The sequence below is a fragment of the Octopus bimaculoides genome, chromosome 15 (genome assembly GCF_001194135.2).
Source record: "Octopus bimaculoides isolate UCB-OBI-ISO-001 chromosome 15, ASM119413v2, whole genome shotgun sequence".
NCBI lineage: Eukaryota > Metazoa > Mollusca > Cephalopoda > Octopoda > Octopodidae > Octopus > Octopus bimaculoides.
Genome location: NC_068995.1, coordinates 32,727,780 through 32,741,517, shown reverse-complemented (window position 1 = coordinate 32,741,517; position 13,738 = coordinate 32,727,780). Strand labels below are relative to the sequence as shown.

Here is a 13,738-nt window from a genome sequence, read left to right as displayed (position 1 = left end):
ATATCTTTTACTCTTTTACTTATTTCAGACATTAGACTGTAGCCATAATGGAGCACTGCCTTGAAGAAGTTCTAGTAGAATGAATTGACCCCTGGTATTTATTCTGTCAATGTCTTTTGCTGACCCACTAAGTTACAGGGATGTAAACACACCAACACCAGTTGTCAAGCACTGGGGAGGACACACACACACATTTTTTTATACACCAGGCTTCTTTCAGTTTCTGTCTACCAAATCCACTCACAAGGCTTTGGTCAACCCAAGGCTATAGTAGAAGATGCTTGCCCAAGGTGTCATGTAGTGGGACTGAACCCAGAACCATGTGGTTAGGAAGCAAACAATATATATATTTGCTTTTTAAATACTGAATGAATTAATCCATTCATCTAATCACTCATGTAATTAATCTAATTACATGGTCTAGACATCAGAAGTGCATGTACATTTTTTAATGCTAACATGGCCTTGGTAGTGATTATAAACTGATAAAACCTGATTGAAAGTTTTATAAGTGCAGACGTATTGTATGAAGTGTAAGAGCAAACAATTTAAATGCCTTTGCTTAAAAGTCAGCGACTCAATCATAACATACTTTTAGTTAGTTTGGCTGAAGCAAGTAAGACGTCTTGCTCATTATTCCTTACAAGGAATAGCATTGGTGGTGCAACATGAGATACTTATAAACTGTAAAATTGTTTAGACACTCAGCTAGTTCCTGTAGCTTAAGTATATCAACCAATTTGTACATTAGTATTCTGCTAATAATTGTTTTCAGAATTAAATGTTAGAATTAAAAAAAAAAAAATCAAAACGAGTTTATGTTTCAAGTGTCATTTATTGTCAGATATCTTAAAACAGTTCTGGTTTATAGCATTCCATTTAAATACAGTTTTTATTTATCTTAGACAATTTGATTGAAAGTGACATTTAACTGGCACTCTGTTGGCTACAACAACAGGGGTTCCAGTTGATCCAATCTACTAGAACAGCCTGCTCATGAAATTAACATGCAAGTGGCTGAGCACTCCACAGACATGTAGCCTGAATGTAGTTCTCAGGGAGATTCAGCATGACACAGAGTGTGACAAGGCTGGCCCTTTGAAATACAGGTACTATTCATTTTTGCCAGCTGAGTGAAACTGGAGCAACGTGAAATAAAGTGTCTTGCTGCAGGACACAGCATGTCACCAGGAATCGAACTCATAACACGATTAAACCACTAAGGCATATACCTTCACCAAATATTAATTTCCATGTCCACACACTTATATATGTATATATATACAATGGATTTCTTGCGATTTCTTCCTCTCAAATTCACCTACAAAGCATTTGCTGGTCAGCGGGTATAGTAGAAGACACTTACCTACAAAATAAATATAGGTACTCTTCAGTTTTGCCAGCTGAGTGGACTGGAGCAATGTGAAATAAAGTGTCTTGCTCAAGGACACAATAAACCACCGGGTGAGCTGAATACCCCTTAAGCTATGTACCTTCACATAAGGACATATTGGTGGATTATTATCTTCTACGAGCAGAAAGACCACTCTCTGGATGGTTTTCTGCTCATCATTGTGTGGTATTTACACATTCGATTTCCAATTTGTGTAATTTTTCTAGTATGTTTCATTTAATTAATTTTTCTTTGTATCCTTTATTCATCTAATGATACTCACTCACTCTAGCAGTGTTCGTAAAGAGTGAGATGGTAAGAGGAAAGAATGGGAGAATATGGCAAGGAACAGGAGAGAGGGAAGGGGTTGAGAAAAAGGAAGAGATAGAGTTGAAAAAGGGATAAGGGATTGTGTAAGGGTAGGCGGGTAGGGTTTTGGGCTATCCAACATTATAAGGGGTCAGTATGGGCAGAACGTGTGAGGGGAAAGGGGACCAGAAGGGAGTAACAGACTATGTTGGAGAGGAATCCTGAGAGAATTATTAAAAGAGGTGTGGGGAGTCATGTGGGTAAGTTAGAGGGGTAAAGATGAAAAGGGACACTGAAGAAGGGACAATGAGAGAAAAGGAGACAGAGAGAGAAGCATATGTATAGAAGTAGGATGAAGAAAAAGAATGGCTGGAGGGCATCCTGGAGGTATAAGGGCAGGTAGTGAAATAAAGGTAAGAGGAGGTGTTGGGTGGCAATATAGGTTAACCCAGGAGAGAGTGTGCTCTGAGTGATAAAGAGGTGATGAGCAATAAGGTGGGCATTATAAAATATGGGTTTAGAGAATCATACAGTTTTCACAATATGCTCTGTATTCAAACTTTGCTATCTGTTTACATATTAATTAATTACCATATAATGTAATGTAATATGTTTATGTAACTGAAAATCCAGGGAATCTGAACAAAAAAATTTTCTATGAGAAGTAAATAAAGCATAAAGTCTGGAAGTTTAAGAATTGATGATAGATTTATTTTTTCAAATGACTTCCATATGATTACATCCATTTCACAATTTCTTCATGTTGTTTTATTTATTTCAGTATGCAAAATTACACATGCATGTTGTTTGTATCAATATGTATGCTCAGCATTACACATTACAAGTGTATATTTGCAAATTAATGTGAATGCAGAAAGCTAACTAATCAGATCATCAGAACATCATAACACTGACCTTGCTGGTGCTGGTGCCAGATAAAAAAGCATCCAATCCACTCTGTAAAGTGGTTGATGTTTGGAAGGGCATCCAGTTGTAAAAACCATGCTAAAACAAACAGTAGTGCAGTCCTCTGGCTTGCCAGCTCCTGTCAAACCATCCACCCCATGCCAACAAGGAAGATGAATGCTAAATAATGATGATAATGATACACACACATACACACACGCACACACATGTGTTATAGCTCCTTAATCTCTACTCTTATGGTTAGGTTGTCTTTTTCCATAGATAGATGGGTCTTGTGTAGCACTGCAATATTGCTAGTCTGTACAGTCCTTTGTCATCTTTTCTATAAGATGCATCCTCTTCAGGTCAGCCTTCAGTCACATGTCTACCTTGCCCTATAAATGTTACATGGAAATATAAATACATGAATGCTAAACGTTATAAATGTAAGTTAAATGCAAAAACTGACAAGTTCATAGCAGGGCCACAACAGAGTTTTTAACAAATATACTAAAAGCTTTGGTCAACATGTAACCAAATCAAGAAAGCCTTGTCTTATACTAACAAATACATCAAACTTGCCTCTAATTCTAAACAATTGCTTTATTTTCATTCGACTGATGTTTTTTGCTTTTATCATGTTTGGCAGGTTTTCAAATGGGCTGCACATTAGCTGTTTGACTCTTGTCTTTTGTATATGGAAGTGTGCTAATAGTTGAGGTTTTCAGTGAATAGCAGTTTTTTGTTTTTACTTTGATATCATTTAGAGCAGAGCAGTGAAGGATTACTTTGGTACAATGGTAGAACATCTGTCATGTGCACTGGAGATCTGGGTTCCACTCTCACAGGCAGTTGGCTTTTTTCTCAAGACAGCAGGCTGGCAGAATCTTTAGCATACAGAGTGAAATGCTTAGCAGCATTTTGTCTGTCTTCACATTCTGGGTTCAAATTCTGCTGAGGCTGACTTTGCCTTTCATGCTTTCAGGGTTGATAAAATAAGTACCAGTTGAATACTGGTATTGATGTAATCAACTTACCCTCTTTCCCCAAAATTGCTGGTCTTGTGCCAAAATTTGAAATCAATATTTCAGAGCAGAAAATATATTTCCTTCAACAGCAGAAGAATGAGTTAATGAAAGTAAATAAATAATTAAATTAATTAGTTGAAGGTAACAGAGATTTCTGTCCCATTATTACTTTATCACTGTTCTGCATTCATTAGGCACAGAAAATTTAGTATTTCAAGGGCTATTGGGGTTATCAGATAATTCATTAGCAGTTGTGTCAGCTTCCTGAATAACTTCTCTCATAAATTAGGCACCATCAAAAGTAACGTCAAATAAATTGTTAAAACATGTCTTAGATTGTTTCCTCTGACATCCCATAGTCGCAAGCATGGTTATGTGGTAAGAAGTTTGCTTTCCAACCACATGGTTTTGGGTTCACTCCCACTGTGTGAAGCCTTGGGCAAGTGTCTTCTACTATAGCCTTGGGCTGACCAAAACCGTGTGATGGATTTGGTAGATGAAAACTGAAAGAAGCCTGTCGTGTGTGTGTGTGTGTGTGTGTGTGTGTGTGTGTGTGACAACTGATGTTGGTGTATTTATGATCTCCATAACTTAGTGGTTTGGCAAAAGAGACAGATAGAATAAGTACCAGACTTAAAAGAAAATAAGTACTGGGGTCAATTAGTTCAACTAAAATCCCTCAAGGTGGTGCTTCAGCATGGTCGCAGTCTAGTGACTGAAACATGTAAAAGAGTAAAAGAATAAAAGTAAATTATTTGAGATACTAGGGTCTCTCTTTGGCAAAAGAACCAGATGCCCTCTTCTGGCAAGTACTCCCAGGATATTTGCCCCTATTTGCCAATACTTTACAAATTAGATTATTGTATTTTCCCCGTTTTTATGGATGGTAGGTGTAATTTGAGGGAGATTTAGTTGCTATTTCCGTCAGGTCAACTGACTGCATAAAGCTCCCTTCAATTACTCATACTTGTGAAATTATTCAAAGAATTAACAATAAATATACTCCAGTTGGGATATTTCACCTTGTACCCCATCTTTATATAAAAATAATTCTCTACTTATTTATTTATTTATTTCCTAACAGAATTTGTGAAATTGTAACATCGTTAGTTACAGGTTCTCAACGGACCAATCACTGGTTCTCCATACTTCTGAGGGCAACAATGACTAAGGAGTGTGTATTTCGTAATGCAGAACAAATATCACAAGTGACTTCATTTGTACAATGTACATACATGCTTGCTTATGACAAACTCTCACTCAGTTTCTATCTATCAAGTTTCATTCACATGGTAGCAAAGCAAACTTCTTAATCACAAATCCATGCTTGTATCCTTAACAAAGAATTTGTTGATAGTTCTGAGGTGATAGCAAACAATTCACACAAGATGGGAATTGTTTTTTCTATTTTGAATATATCTTCAAACCTTATTATTTGTGTTGTGTGTGTCTGTAGACAAAATACATTAATCTATTTTGCTCAGCCTACCTATCTGAAAACTTTTTACTGAAAAGTAGACTGGCAAATAAAAAGGAGACAGAAAAGTGTATCTGGCAGTAAAATAATTCCTCTAGTAATTTGTATGATGTTACAAGCAATCCTATAATCGGAACTATTTCGTGATTCATTACTTAAAAACCTGTAGTTTAAGTTAGTTGTGTCTCATTTTGTAACTTGATCCTTAAATTTGGTATTTTTTATCAAAATGTTCATTTGTCTTTTTACTTAGGTTCCTTGAAGAGTATAAACATTTCAACATCACATTCTGGGGTTTAACAGCCCAGAACGAACCTATAGATGGCTTGATTTACAGATTCCCATTTCAAGCTATGGGCTGGACACCTCAGATGCAACGAGATTTCATCATCAAAGATTTAGGACCACTCCTCCATAGTTATGGTTATGGTAATTTGAAGCTAATGATATTTGATGATCAACGAACATTTATGGTTAATTGGGTCAAAACAGTAAGTAGTTAATTAAATGACTTCTTATAGCATTGATGTTGTTAGGTAAGGCCACACAACTTGAACATCTTCAGTGGAGTACAAACCAATGAAGGAGACTGTAGAAATAGTAGCTAAATCTTCCTCAAATCATATCCTATTGTCTTCAGTAAAGAAGTGCACCTTTGACAATCATCATCATCATCATCATCGTTTAACATCCACTTTCCATGCTAGCATGGGTTGGACGATTTGACTGAGGACTGGCTCCAGTCTAATTTGGCAGAGTTTCTACAGCTGGATGCCCTTCCTAATGCCAACCACTCAGAGAGTGTAGTGGGTGCTTTTACGTGTCACCCGCACGAAAACGGCCACGCTCGAAATGGTGTCTTTTATGTGCCACCCGCACAAGCCAGTCCGGGGGCACTGGCAACGATCTCGCTCGAAAATCCTACGGGAGCCAGTCAGGCAGTACTGGCAACGGCCACGCTCAAAATGGTGCATCTCATGTGCCACCCGCACAAGAACCAGTCCAGGGGCACTGGCAACGATCTTACTTGGCTTGCCAAATATAACAAATGACAAGTTGGTCATGGCTGTAATGCCTTTGATCTTAAAAGGTCTGTTTGAACAAGGTTCAACAACCACAACAACAAGTAATCATATCTCTTATCTTCTTGAAGCTTAAAATGATTCAGTTGGTAAAGTTAAACAGAAACAGATAAGCAATGACATTTGAAAAAGTGTAACTGAGAACTTGGAGGACATACTCAAAATTCAGTCTACAAGACTGTGTATGTGTGTACTTTAAAATGCCAGGTGAAGGAAATGATTGCTCACGCAATAGGGGCCAGTATAAAAACCACCTTGAAGAACCACATAGTAAAGTTCAACAAAAAACTATAAATACTTTGTTATATTGAATTAACATCGAAGTTGATGATGACTTGCTAACAAGATCAAATCAATAGCAAAACTATTGTATACATACTTTTTGAGATGTGTTAGTAATGATAATATGATAAAGTCTTGTCTTGTTGGGCAGGAAACTAGCAGAGTTGTTAGCACACCAAGCAAAATGCTTAGTAATATTTGATCCGTCTTTACATTCTGAGCTGAAATTCTGCCAAAGTCAACTTTCAACATTTTGGGATCAATGTAATCTACTTACTCTCACCCCCAGAACTTGCTGACCTTGTGCCAAAATTTGAAACCATTATGATAAAGTCTTCTTGAGTTATTTTATTTCCTTGCTGTATTTTTTTATATATGTTTTTCTTATGTTTCTCATGTTTGGACAAGTTAGTTACTAGTTTTCTTCAGTTATATGTCAGCTATGTGACATTTACAACAATTGGGGATCTCATATAAGTGACAAATATATCTGGGAAGACATATGATCAACTTGTCAGGTGCAAGGCTATGTAATTAAAAGCTTCACTTCATTGCAACATGGTCTTGGGTTCAATCCCACTCCACAGCATCTTGTGCAATTATCTTCTGTAGCACTAGGATGATTTGCAAGTAGAATTTAGTAGACGGAAATGGTACTGAATTCTGATGTGTATATGTTTATGTTTACACCAGTTTGTGTGAGTGTGTGAGATTATGTTTACTACAAAGTTTGAGGTGTATTCAAGAAGTTTTGAGACTTTTTTAGGAGAGACAGTTATAACTGTATTAGATTGTTGTAATTTTAGTGTATCTTCAGTATATATATCTAATAAGCTGACCTGCCGACTTTTGTTATTCCAGAATGAAGGAGACAGCTGTTTGAATACACCCAACTAAACACTGTCACAGCTGACTAATTTGTTGAATGCAGTCAGGATGTTTGGAAGCTTGCTATGCAATAAAACTTTGTGTTAAACTGAGCAAAAATGCTATAGAACATAAGAGATGCTCCAGACTGCTAATGGATTAACTTTTTCCCTAGCACAAGGCTGATAGAGAGGGAGAGAGTGATAATGAGATGTGTGGGAGGGAGAGAGGCATCAGAACATCAGAGCTGGCTGAGAAAATTCTCAATTTTCTGGATGAAGACCATCGTGTATCTATAAAGGCAGTAAGCATACAGTTTGGAGTTGGTGTGGCAACTGCACACAGAATTATTCATGAAAATCTGAACATGTGCAAAGTTTGTTCTCAGGGTGCTCAGTGATGAGCCTCATGGTAACCAACTACTTGACAGAGATGGGCATCAAAATTGTCCCTCACCCTCGCTACAATCCAGACCTTGCTTCCTGTAGCTTTTGGTTGTTTCCCAAGCAGAAGGAGAACCTCAGGGCAGTTGTTTTGAAGGTGGAGGAAATTGTGATGAGGATCCTGGACACTTTCACTTTGAAGGACTTCTATGGGGATTTCACGAAATGACTGGAGTGCTACAACAGGTGCATTGAAGCCAAAGGACCCCTACTTTGAAGGAGATTAGAGTTTTGTAATTCTTTGAAATTAATAAATGTCTCTCCTGAACTGAAAAAGTCTGAAAACTTCTGTTTATGTTTACATCAGAGTGTGTGTATGTGTATGTTTATGTTTATGTCAGTGTTTGTATGTGTTTATGTTTACACCAGAGTGTGTATATATTTTAATATTTACGGCAGTCTACAAAATGGCGATGTTGTTTATGTTGTGAATGTTTATGTCCAGTAATTTTGTGATCTGACAAATAGTGATTAATTAAACTGAAATAAATACTGGGGTTCATTTGATGAACTAAAACCCTTGATAATAATGTAAACAGTTGACATAGGCATAGGAGTGGCTGTGTGGTAAGTAGCTTGCTTACCAACCACATGGTTCCGGGTTCAGTCCCACTGCGTGGCACCTTGGGCAAGTGTCTTCTAATACAGCCTCTGGCCGACCACAGTGTTGTGATTGGATTTGGTAGACGGAAACTGGAAGAAGCCCGTCGTATATATATATGTATATATTTATGTGTCTGTGTTTGGCCCCCCCCCCCACCATCGCTTGAAAACCGATGCTGGTGTGTTTACGTCCCCGTAACTTAGCGGTTCAGCAAAAAGAGACTGATAGAATAAGTACTGGGCTTACAAAGAATATGTCCTGGGGTCGATTTGCTCTACTAAAGGCAGTGCTCCAGCATGGCCGCAGTCAAATGACTCAAACAAGTAAAAAAAAAAAAAAAAGGATTTTTATATTTCTTGCAATGAGAAATGTTATGAATGTCAGCTCATTTTACCTCTCTTCTAAATCTATGGCAAATGGCTTCAGTAAAAAAATTAATGTCTTTTGTATTCTTTTCTTCAAGGTTTTAAATAGCTCCTTAGCCAAAACATTTGTGTCTGGCATTGCAGTACATTGGTATGAAGATATTGACTTGACACTGTCATTTCTAGACAAGACACACGAAATGTTTCCTAATCATTTCATCTTGGGAACTGAAGCTTGTGCTGCATCTTATCCATGGGTTCAGCCCAAAGTGGCTCTTGGAAGTTGGAATCGAGCTGAAAGTTATAGCAAAGACATCATCCAGGTTATTTTCTTTTCTTTTATTTACTGTCAGAGTTGTAAAGGTCTAATATTGATTTTTCTTCTCTAGATGTCAGCTGTTATTTTATGAATTATTAGAAGGAGAACAACTTACTTGCAACCTGCTGCAGTCTTTTTACTACCTGTTTCTCTCTTCCGTTTCACAATTTAATGTGATCTTTCTTAATTTGGTACACACAAGAACTAACTGATTCTGTTGTTGCTGTTTATGTGATTATTTTTGAGATGGTTTTATAACTGGATGCCCTTTATATCACCAACCACTTTACAGTATGTATTTAGGGTGCATTTATTGTACCGGCTGCACTAGAGACATGTCTTTCACAAGACTAAGTCTCTTTAACTTTATATAGTCCCTGTTTTGGTTTGTGTAATATTGTCTTATATATGGGAAGGAGAGGCCTTCGAGTCATAGCTTGAAAGTTAAAGGAACAGACATTTAGACACCTATGAAGTGGGTATCATGATAGCTACTTGTTTATACTGACAGGATGAGTTTTGGGAGACAAGGGGTTAATATACATATAGCAGCTGTGTCTATATCAGCGGAAAAGTCAGGTGATGCAGAAAACTAGAAATGGGAGCAAGAGAAATGGGACAAACTTGGAATTCTGAGTTTGAGTCAGATTAAAGTGAAAATTGAAGTATAATAAATTCTCTTAACTTTTAGGGTTCGTTTCTCATAAAATTTTAAATCAGGAATATGTATCCTGGTAAGCATAGTTGTGTGGTTAAGATGTTTGCTTCCTACTGCATAACACCTTAGGCAAGTGTCTTCCTGTAGCTCTGGGCTAGTGAAAGCTTTGTCAGTAATTTGGTAGATGGAAAGTGTAAGAAGACCATTGTATGTGTAGATGTATATATATATGCTTTCGGTGTGAATGGTCTTGTTATACAGCGCTGGGTTTTACAATCCTGTAAATAACAATAATGGTATTTATATAAGCCTAAAGCTTATAGCAATCACCGTGCAATGACTAAGAAAAATAGTCTAATAATGGGGTATATATAAATACCATTAGTATATATATATATATATATGTACATATATGAAAATAATATATAAATACTATATATAATATAAATAATGTAAATAATATATATATATATATATATGTACATATATGAAAATAATATATAAATATTATATATAATATAAATAATGTAAATAATATATATATATATATATATATATATATATATATATATACACACACCTCTTGTTTGAATAATTTACTACTTCTGAGGTTCTGTGAGCTATGAAACCAATGTAGCCTGGATTTTACCTACTCCATTCCCTAATTTTCGATATATATATATATATTCAGTGAAGTCACATGACTTAGTGGTTAGGAGTATTTGGCTCACAGTCGTAAGGTTGTGAGTTCAATTTCTGGCAGCACATTGTGTCATTCAGCAACACACTTTATTTCACATTGTTCCAGTTCATTCAACTGGCAAAAATGAGTAGCACCTGTATTTTAGAGGGCCAGCCTTGTCACATTTTATGTCACACTGAATTTTCCTGAGAAGAACATTAAGGGTATGTGTGTCTGTGGAGTGCTCAGCCACTTGCATGTTAATTTCAGAAGCAGGTTGTTCTGTTGATCAAATCAGTTGGAAGCCTCATTGTTGTAACTGAGAGTGTCAGTTATATACACACACATACACACATACATACATGTATGTGTATGTATGTACATGCATGTATGTGTGTGTGTCTGTGTATGTGTTTACATTTTTGTTTTGCTGAAAATTGCAGAGCTATAAGATGTTGTTATTTATCTTCTCAAAAAAATTCATCTTTTGGATTTACATTTTCAAAAATATGTGAAGTTAGAAATCCCTTACTTGACAAACAGGTATGGGTTAGTGACAGAAAGGGCATCCAGCTGTAAAACAATGCTTCAATGATATATTTGTCTAACTCATATTAGCATGGAAAAACATGGAAAAATGAACAAAGCAAAAATACATATGTCTTTGTTTTTTCCTTTCTTTCATAGATGAATGTATTCTATAAAAGAAGTTATTGTTAGCACAAATTGTGACATCAATTAAATCAATGAATTATATACCAAAGTTGAATAGTTTTATTTTCCTTCTACAAAAACTTTCATGAACACACACACACACCTGTGCCAAAGATAAAGATCAATATAATCTTTAATAGAGAACAAGTTTATGAAAATCCCTAAACATAACCAGCAACACTTAACTTAAGCTTTTCTCTTTCTTTCATATTGTATTCAGTTCATAAGAATCTTGACTTTGCTTTTGAAATTCATATGAAAATTATACTGCACCATCTGTTAGCAGAATTCTTAAGTTAGAAGTGACAGGTGTTTCTCACGTTGTGTTTCCCAGAAGCCATTGCCAGAGCAGTTACATCTATATTGTTGTCATCTTTAGTTTATACTAAGTTTGAGTACATACTATCACCAGTGAGTGAAAAGTATGAATGTTGAAGAGCAAGAGGCAAGTCCAGGCAAGCTGGGATAAAGATGTAGTTTCCAATATTTAGACAAAGCAATTTCACTTCACCTTACACTGCTAAGACCCTTAGAAAGGTCATACACATGACCCCTTTCTCTAAAATTATAAGGCCTTATGTGAGGGGTGTAAGAAGTCATCATTATCTTTTAGTGTTCGTTCTTCATGCTGGCATGGGTTGGACAGTTTGAAAGGAGTTGGCCAACTGAAGGGCTACCTGAGTTCCATTTGTCGTGGTTTCTATGGATGGATGCCCTTCCTAATGCCAACCTCTTTATGGTGTGTACTGGGCACTTTTATATTGCATTGGCTTGGACATTTTCATGTGGCACCAGCATGAGCACTTTTATGTGGCACTGGCATGCTTTTACTTGGAAGTGGTATGGGTGCTTTTACATGGCACAGGTCCAGGTGCTTTTATGTGGCACCAGAATGGGCACAAGTGCTTTTACATAGCACAGGCATGGGCACTGTGATGTGCCTGAATGCAGTATGGGAAGCAGTTATGTACTTGGAACCGGTATGGGAAGTGGTTATGTGGAACTGGCATGGGTGCTTTTACATGGCATGGGCCCAGGTACTTTTATGTAACACCAGCATGGGCACAAGTGCTTTTACATAGCATAGGCATGGGCACTGTGATGTGCCTGAATGCAATATGGGAAGCAGTTATGTACTTGGAACCGGTATGGGAAGTGGTTATGTGGAACTGGCATGGGCCCAGGTACTTTTATGTAACACCAGCATGGGCACAAGTGCTTTTACATAGCATAGGCATGGGCACTGTTGTGTGACACTGGCATGGGCACTTTTACATGGCACCAGCACCCATGAGCCCGCAAGTTTAGGATCTCTTGGCTGAGAGAGGGATGGAGAGGACATGTTTGTATGCATGGGCAGCCATTATTTTACTTAGATTGGTATGTCTTCTCAAGCACAGAAAGCCACCAGAAGTCTCAGTCTTTTATATTAAAGGTTGAACTATCTTTTTTTCAGTAGTAAATAGTGCATATACTCACATTAAGTAATATGATGTATGATGTTTAACCATTTCATTTTTTTTAACAACAGGATTTGAATCACTGGGTTACGGGTTGGACAGACTGGAATATGGCTCTTGATCTTGAAGGTGGTCCAAATTGGGCCAAGAATTTTGTTGACAGTGCTATTATTGTTAATAAAACAGCTGGGGAATTCTACAAACAGCCCATGTACTATATAATGGCACATTTCAGGTAAACTTTGAAATACAATAGTTTTGATATTCATATATTTTAAATACAAAAACAAAACAAACAAAAAAATGAGAATACCCTGTAAACTACTACAGGTTTTTTTCTGATGACTTTGTGTTCATGTAGTCTTGTTAACCCTTTAGTATTTAAACTGGCCATATCTGGCACAAATATTCTACCTTGTTATAAGTTCAAACCATCTAGATTTGGCCTCTCACACTTACCCTAGAGTGTTATTCTAAAAGTAAACAATGACATCATTTGAAATCTTGAAGCTACAAGATCATCATGAGTAATTCAAAACAACGAAGATAAATAAGTATTACATTTGACAGAGTAATCTGATTACTAAAGGGTTAAAGCTGTTGTAGTTTTTGATTATGATGATCACTATTGTTTTATGTTTACCTAGTTTAGTCTCTTCATTTGTCAGCTCAAACTCTATAAGATTGACTTTCATTGCTCTGAAGTCAGTAAAGAAGTACCTGTAATTGTAACTTCTCCCAAGATATTGTATTAGGTTGAGTGAAAAGTAAGCAACGTTTTGAACCATGAAGAATTTGTACCAGATTTTTGCAGCGTCTTGAATTTTTTAAAAACATTTTACTTTTGAATTGTCTGATAAAACAGACATAAACTTGCCGAAATGCATCAATAAATTAACATTGATATTTTTTTCACCGTTGTTACAGTCATCTGAAATGGAACTGTCAAAGCGCGGTATTCTAGCAATTTTGCTATTCAACTTCAAAAAAGGATGTAAAGCAGCTGAAACTGCTTGCAATATCAACAAAATGTTTGGTGAAGAAATGACCAGTGAGTGGTCAGCTCGAAAATGGTTTAAACAATTTTGCAGTGGAGACCTTAGCCTTGAAGATTGTGAGCGTAGTGGACACTCATCTGTCATCAATGAC

General features: G+C 36.6%; 1 protein-coding gene across 3 annotated transcripts in view; it reads left to right on the top strand.

Moving 5' to 3' along the window:
* Positions 1–13,738, top strand: part of LOC106878218 (lysosomal acid glucosylceramidase) — a 73,396-nt gene that overhangs the window by 53,235 nt on the left and 6,423 nt on the right. For all 3 annotated transcript variants that reach the window (XM_014927369.2, XM_014927367.2, XM_052973233.1), the window contains 3 exons: positions 5,367–5,604; positions 8,855–9,079; positions 12,661–12,824. In XM_014927369.2, coding sequence (XP_014782855.1) covers positions 5,367–5,604; positions 8,855–9,079; positions 12,661–12,824 — 627 coding nt within the window. The remainder of the gene's footprint in view (positions 1–5,366; positions 5,605–8,854; positions 9,080–12,660; positions 12,825–13,738) is intronic.